General features: G+C 57.6%; 1 protein-coding gene across 7 annotated transcripts in view; it reads right to left on the reverse strand.

The window, feature by feature from the left end:
- Nucleotides 1-458: 458 nt before the first annotated feature.
- Nucleotides 459-17,824, reverse strand: part of PXDN (peroxidasin) — a 75,664-nt gene continuing 58,298 nt past the window's right edge. For 3 of the 7 annotated variants that reach the window (XM_027624055.2, XM_027624054.2, XM_027624052.2), the window contains 7 exons: nucleotides 14,022-15,525; nucleotides 10,421-10,555; nucleotides 9,559-9,767; nucleotides 6,146-6,266; nucleotides 5,894-6,026; nucleotides 3,396-3,509; nucleotides 459-2,710 (listed from right to left, as the gene is read on the reverse strand). In XM_027624055.2, the coding sequence (XP_027479856.1) occupies nucleotides 2,591-2,710; nucleotides 3,396-3,509; nucleotides 5,894-6,026; nucleotides 6,146-6,266; nucleotides 9,559-9,767; nucleotides 10,421-10,555; nucleotides 14,022-15,525 (2,336 nt within the window). In that variant the 3' untranslated portion in view covers nucleotides 459-2,590. Of the gene's footprint in view, nucleotides 2,711-3,395; nucleotides 3,510-5,893; nucleotides 6,027-6,145; nucleotides 6,267-9,558; nucleotides 9,768-10,420; nucleotides 10,556-11,773; nucleotides 12,898-14,021; nucleotides 15,526-17,824 lie in introns of those variants that run through there. The other 4 variants (XM_027624056.2, XM_027624057.2, XM_027624058.2 and 1 more) reach the window with 4 other exon arrangements.

Consider the following 17,824-nt stretch of genomic DNA (forward strand, 5'->3'; position numbering starts at 1 on the left):
GAATAGCTGCAAAGAGATGGCTCTGAGCTCCCCACGTCCCCGTGAGGGGAAGCTCATCGGTCGCTGCTGCACCATCCAGACTGACAGAACTCACCATCAAGAAGCAGACAACGGAGGGCCGCCGCTCCCGTAACTCGGCATGCTCATGAAAACTGCCCAAATTTTGAAGCAATCTGGCAATTTAAGAAACTCATTTAATTTTCCCTAGTATTTCAAATGTCCTTCTGGGTGAGGATTCTGTCAACAGTAGTGACTGCCCCCAGGCCCCGTGAAGATGCCCCAAATCCTTCCAGTTCTCCTTGAAGCAGCGTCCTCTCTCCCACCCACACCCAAAGCCCAGAGCAGGGACAGGGGTCCCCCGCGGCCCCGCGGCATGGTCCCTTGGAAGACCCTCCCATCCCTGGACCCCTCCCTGCCTCAGCGTGTATCAGCCGGGGCTACACAGTCCCTCTGACAAGGACGTGTCCTTGTCCACAGCACGACGCGCCTGGAGGCAGGGGCAGCTCCCACAGGCCCCTGGGACCCCACTCTGAGACCCCGGCTCTCCAGGAGCTGCCTCTTCCCTAGCTGCTGTCGGCCCCACGGGGCCAGCAAGTGGCCGCCCCGACGATGGGCTTGACAGAAAGAAGAATGCCACTCTCCATCTGAAAACGTGGCCCATTTATTTGAATTGACGGCATCGTTACATAGTGCAAACGTTTCTTTGGTAATGAACTGATTACAATGAACACAGAAAGGCACTTGGCTGTTGGCAACAGTTAGAAAGTAAATAAATATGTACACTCGCTTCGCGTGGCCGCGACCCCCCCCCCACCCCAGGCCGCGGGTCCCTCCGGGCCCTGCCTGCAGCTTGGACACCGCGTGTCAGATGAAACCGGGGACCCCGCAACATTCCGCTGCAGTTACAGACCCTCACCGTGAGTCGCAGACAGCCCCCCTCCCACTGAGAGAACACGGTCCAAGCCACACGTTCTAACCCGCGTGTGTGCGCCTCTGTAACAAAGCCACAGGGCCGCCCCCAGACACCAGACTCTCAGAAGGTGGGGTGCGCGGTCATCTTATACCTGAGCAACTTCCATAACCATCACGCTGTGCACACGGTTATCCACTCTCTCGTTGACAGAAATCAGTTCTAAGATTTGGTTATTAAATGTGACTTGATATCTCCAAAGAAGGCCCATGCCCGAGACACCAACTTCTGTTTACCATTCAACGTTCCAAGGACAAGAAGTCAAGTTGGCCATGTTTAAAGCCACTCTGGACACTCTCACAACTGGAGTGTTCACCCCACCCTGCGGGCATGGCAGCCTGGTCACAGAGACTGGCATCTCCTGCTTCCAGAAGGATGCCCGCGCCAGGCCAGATCGGGCTCTGACCCTGCTCACCACATGCCTAACCACCAGGAGACCTGCCTTCCAGGCGCCGCGGTCATGGCCACCCCACAGCGCCCCACCCTGGACTCGCCAGCACAAACTGAGACCACCTGTGTCCTTGGGGGTCCTCTCCGGCAGGGCAGCGGCCCCGCGTCTGTGCTCAGCTCGGCGTCTGTGCTCAGCTCGGTGCATGCACGCGATGGGTGCTCGACCACATGCTTTGCGGAACTGAGCTTGCATGTTCAGGGACACGCTTCTCAGGACACATCACTTCATATCCAGAACAAAATAGGAGGTTTCCGGTCGATTAAGAAGAGAGACCATGAGGTATGATAGTTGCCTTTCTCTGAATTCTAAGACAACTTTTGCATAGGGGAAGTGATTTTTCTACCATTCCTGGCACCTGAAACGGGCAAAAACGTCATGCATTTGAAAATACAAATGAGGTAAAGGGATCGATTTTGTTTCTTTAAGGCACTCACACGACCTGAAGGTAGGAAGTCCCTCCATGGGGAGAAGTCCTCGGCGCTCGGCCAGGAACAGAGCCCAGCGTGTGCCGCCGGCACGGGCACGGGCGCGGGCCTTCAGTAGGAACGGGCTTCACATTTGGTCCACGCCGGGCAGTGTCACGCAAGCCCTAGTGAAAACCAACCTGTTTCTGCATTTCTGCACGTGGCTTCATCTTACTCTCACGGGCGAGGTGCTGGAAGTCGCAGGCTAGCGGGCGCCCAAGCAGCAGGGCCGTCGCTCAGGGACGACATGCTAGCGCCCTCTGCCCAGACCGTCAGCCCAGCTCTCCTACAAGTCTGTCCATCAGCCACACACCGATCTTCCCTTTCCACCGTGGCGTGCGTCCTTCTGGTGGCTCTGGGACGCGCCCTTGCTGCGGGGGGCTCGTCTGCAAGCTCCAGGTGTCCGAACCAAGCGGGACTCACTTTCGGTCGAGAAGAAAACGGTGGTATCCAGGGAAGTGAATTTAGGAGCCTAAATGACTTAACTGTGCAATTTAATAGTAGCACCAATATTTCAATAAAAACATTAAATAAAAACCTGAGAATCTAACGTGAAGTTAGGACGCGTGTCCGTGGTTTCTCCTCTGTGAATGATCTGGTCTAAGCACCTGCCCTCCACTGAGACACAGGGGTCCCTCCCATCCGCACGCCCTGTGCCGGCTGTCAGTCTTGAGGACGCGGAGGGCCCCGAAGGCCTCGCTGAGCCTAAGGCTTCTTCCCCATGCCGTCTCTTGGGCAGACCGGGCAGCAGGCCCCACGGGCTCTCACGGGCACTGGGCAATCGGCAGGCTGGCAGGCCTCCACGAAGCAGGTGACCTGCCCATCCTGGGGGAGAGAGGTGCCAGGACCCGTCAGTTCCCGGGGTACGCAGCCTGTGCATCACTCCCCTGCCTGTCTGCCCTTCCAATCCCTGTGCTGGTCTGAGCTCTTTGGTGCAGTTTGTAATCAAGGGCTGATTCTCCCGCTGATTAACAGCTGCAGACACACTGCACCTCTTCCGAAAAGTTCCCGCCCCCACCCCAACTGTCCACCCACCCTGAAGAGAGCCCAGGACCACGGGCTCAGCACAGCCCCCTGGCCCTGCACCTGGGACCCCAGGATCACGTCCGGGATGTCCACCAAAAGGAGGACAGAAGTAGGGAGAGGCTGCAGGGGACTGTGCTGTCCCCAATCTGCTCTGTCATTCCCAAACAGGACAACCACCAGGGACCCTGGAGCTCCCTTCCCATCCCCGGGCCAGGAAACACATCCCCTTCCTGAAGCTCCGGCCTGGACACAGGGGCCACCACGGCCACCACAGCACCTCGGTCCACTTTCTCTGGAGACCGAGAATCACCTGGCAGGCCCACCCTCCCAGCTGGTGCAAACACCCTGAGGCTGCCAGGGTCCGTGGTGTGCAGGCCCACCCTTAACAGAGCTCTGGGGAAAGAGCCCCTGACTTCCGAGTGTGGCCACCCGCCTCAGAGTGCAGTTAGTCCCCCCAGTTCCCACGGCAGAGCCCCACACTCACTCGGCACTCGCAGACGGAACATGCGTCTCGCTTCCACTTGGCGCCATTGGCGTGAGGCTCCCCGTCTGCATCTGTGCAGTCCGACGTGCTGAGCCGGGACTCCAGTCTCTTTATCTGCAGCAAAGCAAAAATGTGCACTGCTCACTGGAAGTGACGGTCTCAGCTCTGGAAGCGCACCCGTACCTCCGCTTGGGATGATGACACCTCAGGCTCAGCAGGGACGCTTTGGGTTCCAAGACCTAAGCCTCAGCCCTGCGTCACGGGGCACACACTGCAGCTTACGGCAGCTCCAGGGAAAGAACAGAAGCCCGGGGGGGATTGGACGAGAGGCTCCTACGCGACCGTGCGAGTGGGAACCACCCAGACAAGAACATCCTGCAGGTAGACTCCTGGATGCCCTGACCGGCCACCAGCCCCAGCCGCGGGTGGCACCCCTCCTCCATCCCTTCTGCTGGGGGCCGACACGGATGGTGGCCAGACGTGCTTGTCTCTGCACCATGCAGGGTCCAGCAGCCCCCAAAACTCCCAGCTCATCTATTGGTCCTTGAGTGGGGTTCCCGTCCAGGCACCGAATCTCCCGGCCCCACGGAGAACGGACGCAACAGGGTGAGACCGCCTAAGGAAGCATCAGCAGCGGGGGCACCTGCTCTGAGAGAGGACGGAGCGCCAAGAAGGGATTCGACATGCAGACCTGCCGCGCGCCGCCGGCCATTAAATGTCCTCCATCCACGCCCTGTGACAGCGTGCCGTTCACCGCATGGCCTCCAAGCTGCACAAGACCACGCGGTCTTCGTGGTCCAGGTCACCTGGGCTCGCACACTCTGCATCTGCGCGGCCCGCAGCCCGGTGACCTGAGCTTTGCCGCCCAGGTCTGCAGGTCGGGTGCGGCTCTGGAGGGAGGCTGCCTCCTGCACTCAGGCCCTTGCTAGCGACCTGATCTTGACACCCCCAGGCCTCTGAGCTGTCTTCCCACTCCTGAGGGCAAGGAGCGTCCCTGAGGCCGCGGGAGCGGCAGCACGGGCTGGGCGGAGCTGCTGGGGACGCTGGGGGGCTCTCCTTGGTGATCGCTGACCGAACCGTGGTATAAAGCCGCAAGAAGCAAGGACAAACCTCGCCTGGCGTCTCCCTGGGAGGCGACTGGGGTAGAAGCAGCTCTGTGTGACCCGGACGCGGCCGCGCAGAGTCAGAGAAATGCCCGCAAACGTCCCACCATCTCCACCCGCGTTTCCCAAGACCTGGCGCCCTGCCCGTCGAGCAGCCCTGCCCTGAAATGCGGGGGTGCACAGGGGAAGGGGATGCATGCTGGGGTTGTTTGGTCCTGCAGCTGGAAGAAGCCACAGAGTCACACGTGCTGGTGGGCACCGGGGGCGCGGGGCCCTGGTGGGCTGGGGGCAGCCGGCTGTGTCCCCCCTCCTGCCTCTGCTCGCACTGACCCATCTGCACAGTGCGACCTCTCCCCCCTGCACACTCCGTGGTCACTCGTCCAGCCTGCCGGTCCGGAGTGACCACCTCCAGGACTCAGCACCCACCAGCCCTGGGCTGAGCCTCCAGTATGCCCTGTGCCTGTCACAGCCTGGCTATGTCTCTCTGGCTGTGGGCGACGGTCGAGGGGCTTCTCTCCTGATGCCACAGCCCTGCCCTCTGACCGGTGCCAGGCGTCCCCCCCTGCCCTGTCTCCAGTCTCTGCCACACACATGGAGGCTGTCAGGTGAGATCGCAGCTCACGCTAAGCTGCACATCCAGCCGTGAGAGCACGTGCACATGACTGGGAGAGACAACCCCATGTCCTCCACGCCCGAGGACTAAGGACCCCACATGTAGCAATGGAGTCCTGCTACCAGAGCACTACTCATAGGCCCATCTCCAGAAGTTTCCACAGCATCAGACATTTGTGCCAACAGGACCGTCCGATCTGCACACTGACTTTTAACCTGGGACCTCAGTCTCCACTGGAGCACACATAGAGCTCACTGAGGACGGGATGCAGAAAAGCGGACAGGAGGAAGCTCCCGGGCGGGGGAAGGCAGACCAGTCATTTTCTGCAAAACCCTACAGGTCCTCGGAGAAGAGCCCAGTGTGGAGACCCTTGGTGGGTGCCCTTCCCCACATCCAGGGGGACCTGACCACAAAATGCCTGCTGACCCCTCCCTGGGGTCAAGGATTAGACCGACATTCCTAAAAAAGTGGCTTTGGAACAGGACCTGAGGTCTGAATTCTCCTTCATGCCCCCTCCCGACCTAGGATCTCTGTGGCCGCTCCAGGGACCCCACCCCCTCCCCAGTGGCACCTGAGGGCAGCCCACAGGGAGAGCTCCCCGGCCACCAGGAAACCGGAGGGCAGCCCCATGTGCCGGGCCGGGGACAGGCCACAAAAGAAGAGCCACTCAGACAGGAGGCTCCAGATCGGGGAGCTGGTGCAGATTTCACACCTGCAGGGTCTCGGGAGTGAGAACACCGCCTGTGACTCGGGACGGGATGTGCAGAGACAGGGACAGTTACCTGTTCTCTGAGGTCTGTGATGGTCTTTTGCATCTCCAGAACAAAGTCCTTGAAGTCATTCATCCCCGGTACTTGAGAGCGCTCATGGGAGGGGGCCGTGGCATTGCCCGGATGCTTTCTGTGTTTCCCGATGCTGCACGGCGGGGGGGCGGGGGGGGAGGGAGGAGAAGCCGCCAACACGCCTCAGCATGTCACATGTGGCCACAAGCACCCCCGCCAGCACCCCGCACCCCTCCCCGGAGCTGGCCGTACCTCGGTGTCCCCCCGGGGCCTGCTTCCCCGGTGGGCTCATCCTCTTGGTAGCTGAACCCCAGAGACCGCCTGCCTCGGAAATGGTGTGAAAACGCGTTGAACTGTCCCCTGGTCCTGCAGTCTGAAATGAGCGTACAGGTGTTAGACGTTGGCTCTAGCTCAGGGGATGGCAAGCACATCCTGAGAAACGCCACTGAGCCTTCACAGCACGTCTCTGGTGCAAGCCAGGGCCTCATGGCGGGCCTCCTCCCTCCACGGCCAAGCCGGCTGCTGGACCACATACTCCTGGTCCGGGAGCCCTCAAAGCCACCCGGACTCCCCACCGACAGCCAGGACAGCCTCCTCCTCCATATTCGCGCCACAGCCCCCGGCCTCTCAACCTCGAGCTGGCTTCCCACCACCACTGGGGAGAACTCAGGCCAGGGCATCACCTTCCTCTGCGGCCCGGGCGCTGTGCGCTCGGGAGCACCATCCACACACCCGGGGGCGCCATCCACACACCCCTGCTCCCCCGTCCCACCTCCAAGCCCTGCTCCTCCTCAGCTCCCTCCTGCCCATCCCACAAACACCCTGTTTCACTCTGTGCCCCATCTGCCCAGGACATGCCTGGCCGGGAATGGCAAAGGCAACACCTGGCCCTTCCCAAACCCTGGAGTGTGCAGAGCAGTGGTGGAAATCCCCGGGAAGAAAAAGTACATGAGAAATAGGCTGGTCTCCTTCCCCTGCTCCCCCTCGTTTCTCCCAGTCTGGTGGGCCCGTGACCGCCGCCGGAGAGCAAAGGCAGGGACCTAAAGCGCATGTCCGTGCACAGGACAGAGTCCACAGGCAACTCCTCCAAGCGTTCTGCGATTTACTCCAGCAGCTAAGCATTCAGCTTCCCACTCGAACCTGGACCCATTGCCCGAAATTCCAACCCTGAGGCAGTCTCACCGTGTAAATGCGCCGGACCCAGGAGGCCCCGCGGTCATGCGGTGTGGGAGGGCCCCCGACACCAAAGCGTCACCACCCCAGCGGGGTTCATGGCTCACAGCCCACGTGCCCCTCGGGGTTGCAGTAGGAGCTCACTTCGAAGACAAACGGCCTGTGTTTTCCACACCCAGAAACACACCCATTCTCACAGCCGCCCCCATTGGGCAAATGCGAATTTACGTTCCAACCAGATAACCCGTGTCCAGGTCACCAGTGAGGAGCCGCATCGCGCACCTCCTGAGCCTGCCCCAGGAGAACGCAGCCTGCCCACGGAGCGCCAGCACGCCGGAGGCACAACCTGGGTCTAATCCGAGAAAACTGGCTGCAGAGTTCACAGCGGGTCCAGAGGAAGCGGACCCAGCACCTGCTGCGGAAAGTGGGGGCCAAGGGGTGTGGCATGCAATCCCCCCATGGGAAGTACCCGGAGTGCGTCTGCACTCACCTCCCCAAGTTTGCCCATACGCGCACTTTCTTCAGGAGAGCAGTCTGCGCCTTCCTCGGCTCGTTTAGGAAAAATGTGATGTACTCCCTTACAAACACACACATCCCTGTACACACGGACGCACATATGCACACATCCACATACACATGCATGCACACGTGTGCCCATACAGACTCCTGTAAATGGGGAGAGAGAACAGTAACACAGGACAAAACTTTAAGAACTGATGAATCTGACGAAGTACAGGAATTCTTTGCAGTATTTTAAAATTGATGCAATTATTTCAAAGCTGGGTGTGTGCATTTGTGTGCACATGTGTGCAAGTGCCTCATCAATCCCCACAAAAGGGCAATTTCTAACTTTGGTAAAAGAAAAAGAAACCGAGCACCCAGGTGTCCTTTCTCAGGGCTCTCCTGTGTGCGCGCCTCCCGCTTGGGTCTCCAAACGCACTGACGGGACACTGCGGTGAGCTCAAGTGAGCTGCTCCCTTTTTATTTTTTAAGTGGAGTGGAAAGTAAACGGCAACCGATATTTGGTCCCGCCAAACCTTAATTCTTTTTCTTTCTGCCGTATTTCAGACGTGGCTTTTGACCTATGATGGAAGACAAAGCTTCCGAAGCATCCTTGAACCTGGCCCGCTCAGGACCTGGAGGAAACGTGTCCAGGGGAAGGTAAGTCAGAAAGGCCTCAGCAGGTGCACGGAGGGGAGAGGGTCCCAATGATGACACCTGGCTCTGAGTCTCTGTCTCACCCGGGACTCTGGCTTTTCCAAGAGAAAACAACAGAAAACCCGGCTCAGCCCCCATCTAAGCAGTGAGGGGGGGCCTGGTGGCACCATCAGGACGTGAAGTTTTGTATCCGAGAAGAACCGGCCTTTCCCAGGGGCTTTCAAAGAGCAGTTCCCTGAAGGTGCGAGGACCACTCTCTGCCACACTCACAGAAATGCAAGTTGAGCTGGACAAACCAGCAAGGATATTTTTTTAAAAAGCTTTAAAAAAAACCCCAAAACAAGTTTCCCTTAGATGTAAGAGTGAGAATGTAAATGTTTTGGGACGTGGGGTGTGCAGTAAACGGAGCTCTAATCTTCATGTGAATCCTCTTATAATATCACATGTGTGTTCAGCACCTGCACGTGTACACGCCCCGCATATTCACCTAGAAAGGCCAGCCAGGCAGAGGCAGACACACGAGCAGATCAGCACAACCACCCGCACGCAGGCGGGCGCAGAGGAAGAACAGCGCTGACCAACCAACCCCGATTCTAACGCTCACGGACATGACAGCCGATTAAAAGCAATGACCAGGGAGGATGAGAGCCCGACCAACTGTTTCCTCCGGGAGAGGAGGCAGAAGAAGGACAGCTCTAGTCTCCTGGCCGCAGAAGAGCAGGGTCCACGGGCGGCTCCAAACACGCCCCAGCTTCATCCTCCCCAGGTCTCTGATTGCAGTTTGAATAAAGCCAAAATTACGTTCAAAATAGGAAATGAAAATCACGTGAGCCACAGCAGGATTTGTGAATTCAAGGGAGCCTGGGGGTGAGAACGGCGGCCCCAGGCGGCAGGGACCCTCCAGCCCCTCCAGGCGTCCCCAGGCCTCCACACGCACGGCAGGCCCACCTTGAGACCTTTGACAACACGCTCCAGAGACGTGTGTAATCACAGGCCTTTGGAACACACAGCGTACTGAGTTCGGTGAGTAGTCTGCGTCATGTGTCATCCGCGGGCACCAACACGCGACACTCATCCAACACACAAGTACTCGTATTAGACACAGGTTAGGTTTTAAAGAAAAAGCAGAAGCCTGACTGATTATGCTTATTCCTGCCTCCTGTGTGCGGCACTCGGCACTGAGTTCCTTCAGCGAACAGCACGGTGTAAGGACCAGCTCCTCACGATTGCAGCCCAGGCTCCGCTGCATCCCCACATGGCCACCCCCGGAGTTGGGACGACACACCCCTGGGATTTGTACCCCGGCACGTGCGGCAGGGTCCCGGGACGCGCACCTTCACAGCAGTCCTGCCACACGCGCAGGTCCACCCTGGGGACTTCGTCACAGCTGCCGTACCCGTGGGGGAACTCCGCCACGCGGAACACGTCCCTCTGCACACGCGTGATGTTGTCGGCGTTGTCACACAGGATTCTGGCCAGGGACGTCTGCTTGATCTGGGTCAGCTGCGCCGGGGAGAACACCCCCGGGTTTTCATACCATAACCTGTGCTTCCCCAGAACGAAAGAAGAGCAAACACAGGGAGGTGAATCCACACATTCCCCAACCAGCTCTGCCGACAGGACGGACACCACTGGTGTCAACTGGGTGTCACTTACGGTGGGACTCAGCTTTCCGACTCAAGAAACAAAACAAAAAACCTGGACTAAAATTGGCAGAGGGTCAGCTGCTCTGAGAAGCCGGCAGAGGCCACTGTTAGAAACCACGGCGTGGCGCAGCCCCGTGGACGCACGGGGGCTTCCCTGTGTTAAACTACACTGATGACACCACATTAAACCTGACACTTTGCAGTCTTGCCAGAAGTTCAAATTCCTCCAAACTCCCACAGTGGCTGAACCCTGTGAATTGTCTGTTCCCAGAAACAGAAGTCTCCTAAGTGCAAGGACACAAAAGCACCTGAGAACAGGGTCATGTAAATCTCAGGCTGCGGCGGGAGGAAAGTCCCCACACCAGGGAGTTGATCACAAACACAGTGAGAGGCAAAGACACTCCTTCATTTTTCACCTGGACACAGACCTCCACCAACGGCTCATCTCCCCAAGTCCCCAGAAATGTGCATTTAAGAGTGGAGGTGGCTCCTGCTGTCACCCGTCTCCATGGCACGCGCATTCACCTGTCCCCGTGGCACCTGCGTTTACCTGTCCCCATCTCTCAAGCGCTTGAACTGCGTGCTCAGCAGGCACATCAGGGTGGGCCCCAGTCGGCTGCCGGGGACCAAGTCTTCCACCATGAGGGCAGGGAATAAGTCAATGTTGAGTGGGGACCCATACAACCTGTAAAACAAACAAGTGAAACCTTAAATTTGCCTAAGAAAGCGGTAGGTGGTAGATAAAACAAATATGAAAAAAACCCTCATTTTTTATTATTTAGCACCTTTCAGATGTTCTGTTAGCAAAGAAAATTCACTTTTATTTATCTATACATTATATTTTATTAACATACATTATTTGTTTCAGAGGTACAGATCTGTGATTCAACAGTCTTGCACAATTCACAGCGCTCACCATAGCACATACCCTCCCCAATGTCTATCACCCAGCCACCCCATCCCTCCCACCCCCGACCACTCCAGCAACCCTCAGTTTGTTCCTGAGATTAAGAATTCCTCATATCAGCGAGGTCATATGATACATGTCTTTCTCTGATTGACTTATTTCACTCAGCATAACACCCTCCAGGTCCATCCACGTCGTTGCAAATGGCAAGATCTCATTCCTTTTGATGGGTGCATAATATTCCATTGTGTATATAGACCACCTCTTCTTTATCCATTCATCTGTCGATGGACATCTTGGCTCTTTCCACAGTTTGGCTATTGTGGACATTGCTGCTATAAACATTGGGGTGCACGTACCCCTTCGGATCCCTACATTTGTATCTTTGTGGTAAATACCCAGTAGTGCGATTGCTGGATTGTAGGGTAGCTCTATTTTCATCTGTTTGAGGAACCTCCATACTGTTTTCCAGAGTGGTTGCACCAGCTTGCATTCCCACCAACAGTGTAGGAGGGTTCCCCTTTCTCCACATCCCCGCCAACATCTGTCGTTCCCTGACTTGTTAATTTTAGCCATTCCGACTGGTGTGAGGTGGTATCTCATTGAGGTTTTGATTTGGATTTCCCTGATGCTGAGCGATGTTGAGCACTTTTTCATGTGCCTGTTGGCCATTTGGATGTCTTTGGAAAAATGTCTGTTCATGTCTTCTGCCCATTTCTTGATTGGATTATTTGTTCTTTGGGTGTTGAGTTTGATAAGTTCTTTATAGATTTTGGATACTAGCCCTTTATCTGATATGTCATTTGCAAATATCTTCTCCCATTCTGTCGGTTGTCTTTTGGTTTTGTGGACTGTTTCTTTTGCTGTGCAGAAGCTTTTTATCTTGATGAAGTCCCAATAGTTCATTTTTGCCCTGGCTTCCCTTGCCTTTGGCGATGTTTCTCGGAAGAAGTTGCTGCAGCTGAGGTCGAAGAGGTTGCTGCCTGTGTTCTCCTTTAGGATTTTGATGGACTCCTATCTCACATTTAGGGCTTTATCCATTTTGAGTCTATTTTTGTGTGTGGTGTAAAGATGGTCCAGTTTCATTCTTCTTATATATTATATTTGAAAAATTTTCTGTACTGTTTATATATACGTGTATAAAACACATGCACACATTTATTATAAGTTTAGAAAAACCAAGTTAATATAGGAAGAAAATTAAACTCACAGCTTTTCTATTCAGAAATAGTCACACTTGACAGTACAAAGTATGCATCTTTTGAGTTTCTTTTCATAAATACAAATGAAAAAACTTCACATAACTTTTAAAAAACTAACAGTAACACTGGGATTCGAGTATTTATTGAAAACACATGTGCTGCAGAGAAGCTATTTGCTAAGCGGAACTCATACACGCGCCTCAGACAGCAAGGTTTAACTGCTCCAGAACAAACGCGTTCATCGAATTCTTGCAATTCCATAGGAACGCCAGTGTGGGAGAGGAAAGGACAGCAGGCTGCCAAAGACCCCCAAACAGCCCTCCCAGATGCACACGGCAGCTTGCCTTCAACTGGGACTCCAAGCCCAGGGGGTTTTCTCAGCGTGGCTGGCTGAGGGGCCCTGTGGCTCGTGACCCGCACACGACAGAGGGGGCACTATGGCGGCAGCGCTGGTCTTTTGGGAAGGCTGGGCGCTCCCTCGGACTCCAGGCCCCCAGCAAGCCCGTGCATGGAAAGAGCAGCTGTGTGGTGTGGTTCCCCGGGAGGCACCTGAGAGCCGGTGCGAAAACCCGGAGCCCCAGCCCCACCAACACACCTCCCACGACCTCGCACCTGATTCTTCGACGGAACGGGGGACGCAGCCAGCAGGGCAGCTCCCCACTCTGGCCAGGCCCTGCCCCTCCCTCCCTCGGACCCTAAGGAAGGTCCTGGAGTTTCCAGAGCCTCCAGGCCTCCAACTGCAGGTCCCCTTTCCCCGCATGGCCAGCTGACCAAGAGGAAAGTGAGTGAGCGACTGGGTGTTTGGTGAATGAGGTGGAATGTCTTTCACGGGGTCTGCAGCACACACGGGGTGCGTCCTTCTACCCGCCAACAATGCTATGCAGGAGCACTAGCGCCTCTGGACTGTTGGACGTGAGTCTGGCCAGGGAGAGAAATACACGGACAGTTACCTGTGTCCATGAGGACGAGAGCAGAGGAGGAGATTTAAGCACATGGGGAATACAGAGTGCTCAGGTAAATCATAATCAAGCCACATGGTAACAAAGATGGTCCGGTACCGGGCGAGCTGGACAGGCCAGTAGCCCAGGGCCGTGTTTGCACAAGCGCAGGGACATGCGAAGCTCACACGTGCTCTTCTGCACAACTTACATCGCACCAAAAAAGTCATCTTTCTGTAGAGGACATGTCGGAGGCTGACTAGAGAACCCTTCCATCCAGTGTTGAGGGAGTAAGACAAGAATACATAACTTACTCCGCAGTGAACTGGAGTCCACGAAACAACACAGTGAGTCCTCAGAAGATTTCCCTCTTAAAACAATTCTTTCAAATGCGAATGAACACAGCCGAAATACCCAGTGTCCTGCGGACTGAATTGACAAGTCCCAGGATGGTGATCATGACAGAGAAACTCTACTGAGCGGCTGATTCCATTAAAGAAACTGGCATGATAAATGTGGTAACGGTCACCACGCCAAGGGCAGCGGTGACCACAGAGAAAGGCCGCGGCTGAGCGTGCAGAAAACTGCAGGTCCACCACGGAGGCCACGGAAGGGTTGGTGTAGACGGCTGCCCCCATCCTCCTGGATCAAGGCCTCTCACCTCTCTGCTCCTGTGGTCTCCAGGGGCCCAGCACACCCTCGCCGCAGCCCCCCGTACCTGCTCAGCGGAAACCCGCACGATCGCCTGAGGTGGTCCCCAGGCTCCGAGAGGTTGGCAACTCTGGCCCCGCTGTATTGGGCGAGCCCTGGTGCCCTCTGCCTGACAGGAGCGCAGGAGCTCCCCACAGAGCCCAACATATCCCAGCTGGGCCCTCCTGCCAGACAGGCACACTGGACGACCACGTGACTATGGCCATGGCCTCCTGCCCCAGCACGGCCACCAGAGGTGGCCCCTCTGCAGGCTCCACCTTCCAGGGCTCCTCTCCTCTAGCTGCACAAACACACACTCAAATACAAAGATCAGCAGCCACAGCTTGGGGCCACCATTCTCGGCACACCTGACCTTTACAAACGGAGAATGCCAAACGGTTTCCTTCAACTCACCGTCTCAGCTTCTCCCGGATCTCGGGGTTCTTGATCTCATTTTTCAGGTCCTCGAAGGTGTGGGCAGACGACAGGTTGCAGTAGACCCGGTATTCGTGGTAGGGCGGGATGCCGTGGTCCCGGCCACGCTGGATGTTGATGGCGGCTAGGTCCAGGGCCACCGTGTGGGCCATGGAGAAGAGCCGCTCCGTGAGCTCCGTGTTCAGCAGCTGCGAGGGTACACGCATCTTCCCCGCCACACCAAACAGGCCCCTGAGCAGTGGGTCAATGCCGCCCTCGCTCACGATGCGAAAGGGAGAGAAGAAGGCTTTGTGCAGGGGAATGTGTCCCTGCATGATGGGCTCGAAATTCTCGTCCAGCCGGTGCAGCACAGGGTTGATCAGCGTGTGGCCAAACCGGAAGGCGGCCGTGGCGAAGGCGTTGACGATGCCAGCGTTGACGCCCGGGTCGTAGCCGCGGTACTCGCCCAGCACCTTCATGCCCACCTCGCCCAGCACCTTGGGCAGCCAGTGCCGGTAGGTGATGTGCTGCATCTGTGCGCCCACGATCTTCCTCGCCTCGTGGTAGATGGTGTCGCCGTCCCAGTGCGGGTTCAAGCTAAGCAGCTCAGCGGCCACGCGGTTGTGCTCACGGAACCAGAGCGTGTGCATGCTCGTCAGGCCCAGCTGCTCGTTGGCACGGTGGTCCCCAGCCAGGAAACAGGGGATGGGGCTCTCGTTCTCATCCCGCATGCACTCCGTGGGCGGCCCGGCGGCGAACGGCAGCAGTGGCTTCCCTGACCGCTGCACGATGCCCTGTCGCAGAAGCCCCCGGTGGCTGGCCAGGTCTCGGATGGCATGTGCCTCGTGTTCCGTGCTCCCATACACGTTGGAAGCGTCGATGTAGGAGGTGAGCTGGTTGATCTGCTCCCGCGGGTACACGGAGTTCATGAGGAGGGACGTCATGCCGCTGCCACACACGGGGCTGGAGCGCACAAAGAACATGCAGCGTGCCCCGTTGCGGACACGGGGGTCATTGGGGGGCACGGCCACCGAGAAGCACGGGGGGTCACTGCTGCACACGGAGCTGCAGTGCTGGCCGTCGGAGAAACGGGCCTGGCTCAGGGCCACCACCGTGGAGTCCAGGTCGTGGTCCAGGAACTGGCCCCACTGCATCAGCATGTGTGTGAACTGCGCGTCGGGCGTGATGGTCTCCGTCCCAAAGAGGGAGGTGGACACCAGCCGGGGCATGGGGAGCGTGTGCCCGTGGTACAGCCGGCCGGGGTTGATGCCCCGGGGCGTGTTGAACCCGTTCTCATACACGGCTTTCAGCAAGCGTTCGAAAGCGGTCAGCGAGGCGCCCCACATGGGGTGCTGCAGGTTGTTGCACGTGCCATCGTGAGTGCGGTACTTCTGGTGGAAACACATGTCCGAGCAGTTGTTCACCCGCCGGTGCGCCGTGCAGCCCGACAGGTTGGCGATGAGGCTCAGGTACTGGGGAGACACGAGGTCATTGTAGTGGTAACCTGCAGGGGAGAGGGGGACGCAGCTTACTCCCTGGACAGCGGATAACACACGGGGAGAGGGGACCTGTGTGTGACGGGTGGGGGGACAACCTGGGGTCCACTCAGCAAGGGCAAGGGGTCTTGGCAGCAACAGCTGGGAAGGACCTGACCTGCAACAGGGCTGACTCTGGGGGCTGCCCGAAGAGCCTCGCACTCATGCAGGGGCACACGGGCTCACACATGCACCCTCGTGCCCACACGCTCACACGCAGGGGCACACGGGCTCGCACACGCGCCCTCATGCCCACATGCCCACCCACTCTGCTGGGCACCTGCTCACCACTACGTATTTCCAAAGTATCTGCTCAGAGCAGAACAAGATAGACCCTGCCTACATTTAAAGGAACCGAACCAGTTCCAGTTTGTGGGTGCGGCGTCTGAACAACCGCCCCATGGAGCTGGAGGCGGGGAGGTATCCCAGTCAGAAATGGGAGCTGGCGGGCTGCATGAGAGGATGCGCCACTAGGGTGTTTGGGCTCAGTTAGACCTGAAAACTCTTGTCAGCAAGCACCTCCCGGACACGGGGATGGGAGATGGGGATGTCTGGCTCTGTTCTGTTAGCTCAGGAAGTCTCAGAACCCCCAGGGGTTGGGGGCTCATGGACAAGCCCGGTGGGGAGGCTTCCTCCCGCACTGTCCCTCTCTCCATGGGGTTGCGGCACCAGCCACCAGCCCAGGCTGGACGTGACAGGCCGCCCGTGAGGGCAGACGTGCTTGCTGTGCTTTGAGAGACAGAGCCTTCTAAAGCATCGCTGATAAAATGATGCCAAACCACACCTTCCTACAAAACCGAGCAGGCCAATCACTGCGGAGCAGGCATACGTAAGTTCTGGACTATGAGCTATTCACCAGGAATTCTGCAAACTGCCCTGACCATTTTCAACTATACTTGTCCACTGTGCTTTGCTTTAGAAATGAAAACTATCTCTGAATGCAAACGACTAACTACTAGTGAAAATACTGGAATATGAACCTGAGAATAAGGGAACAGACGAGAAGACTCTTCCATGACCCGAGAGAGGCTGGGAGGACTGTTTGCGGAGGCTCAAACATTTTCTTCCGGGGTGAGTTAGGACACTGGGGTTTGTGGAACCAGGACCCAGGTGCCCCTGGAGACCAATGTCTCCTGTGCACGCCCGGAGCTTCTGGAGGTGAGACAGCCCCTCCTCAGCCCCTCACCTGGTCCTCCACCAACTTCTCCACGTCACTAAGTGTCACCTCTGGCCTTCCGGCCCCTGGGGCGGAGACCCCATCAACTGACCCCTCCACATCCAGGCCACAAGTGACTATGTCTCTCTGCCTTCAAGGCACCTGGAATCCACCCCTCTCACCAGCCACCCTGGTGCCAACACTTTCCTCTCTCCTGGGCCGCCCCACGGACGCCTGCCACCCCAGACCCACCTGGGCCGCCCCACGGACGCCCGCCACCCCAGAAACCCCAACAGACACCTGTCTGGTTTCCCACACTGTCCTTCCCCTCTGTGGCAGGGCCACCCAATGACCTGATCCACGTGATCAGGTCACTTGTCTACAGGAAGCCCCATGGCTCCCACATCACACACACCAAGACAAGTCCATCCTCTTGCCTCAGGAGCCCGTTCAGATCGAGAACCCGAAACCACGCTCGCGCCCCCGCCTGTGCGTCCACCTGCTGCAGCTGTGCGGGCGGCCTGCTCACCCGCAAATATCCCCAGTACGGCCCAGAGCCGTGCGCCCCTCTGCTGGGGCTTTGAGTCACTTTAGTTTCTCCTCTCTGTCCAGGTTTCCACATTTTTCTGTAAACAGCACGAGTTGGTAGGAGGTGAGCACGCCGTCCTGCACGAGAACAACGGCAGATGGGCTCTGCTTCTGCAGGTGGCTGCACAAGGTCCAACGCCAACTGACGAAGGGAGGCCACAGCAGGGAGAAGGAGCACCGCGCACTCCACGGACCCTCCACGCTCGGCAGACCGCGGTCCTTACGACCGATGGCAGGAAGCATGGGACAAGGCCACATGTCCCACATGTCCCTGCCCCATTCCCGGGCCTGAAGGGGGGAAAGGGCCCCCAACACAGGCGAGGGCAGAGAAGGCGGGGCCCCCACGTTTCTCCCCAGGGAGTGCCTACGAGGCCAGGCTGGTCGGTCCCAGAAGGAGTGGAATCGTCCGCAGGGCCCCCGACCGAGGCTGGTGCCTCCAGGAGGACGAGGAGGCGCCACGGTCTACACGTCTACACAGCAACACCGGGAAGCTCAGCCCCAAGCCGGGCAGGACAGAGGACGGC

Source organism: Zalophus californianus, chromosome 8 (genome assembly GCF_009762305.2).
Source record: "Zalophus californianus isolate mZalCal1 chromosome 8, mZalCal1.pri.v2, whole genome shotgun sequence".
Taxonomy (NCBI): Eukaryota; Metazoa; Chordata; class Mammalia; order Carnivora; family Otariidae; genus Zalophus; species Zalophus californianus.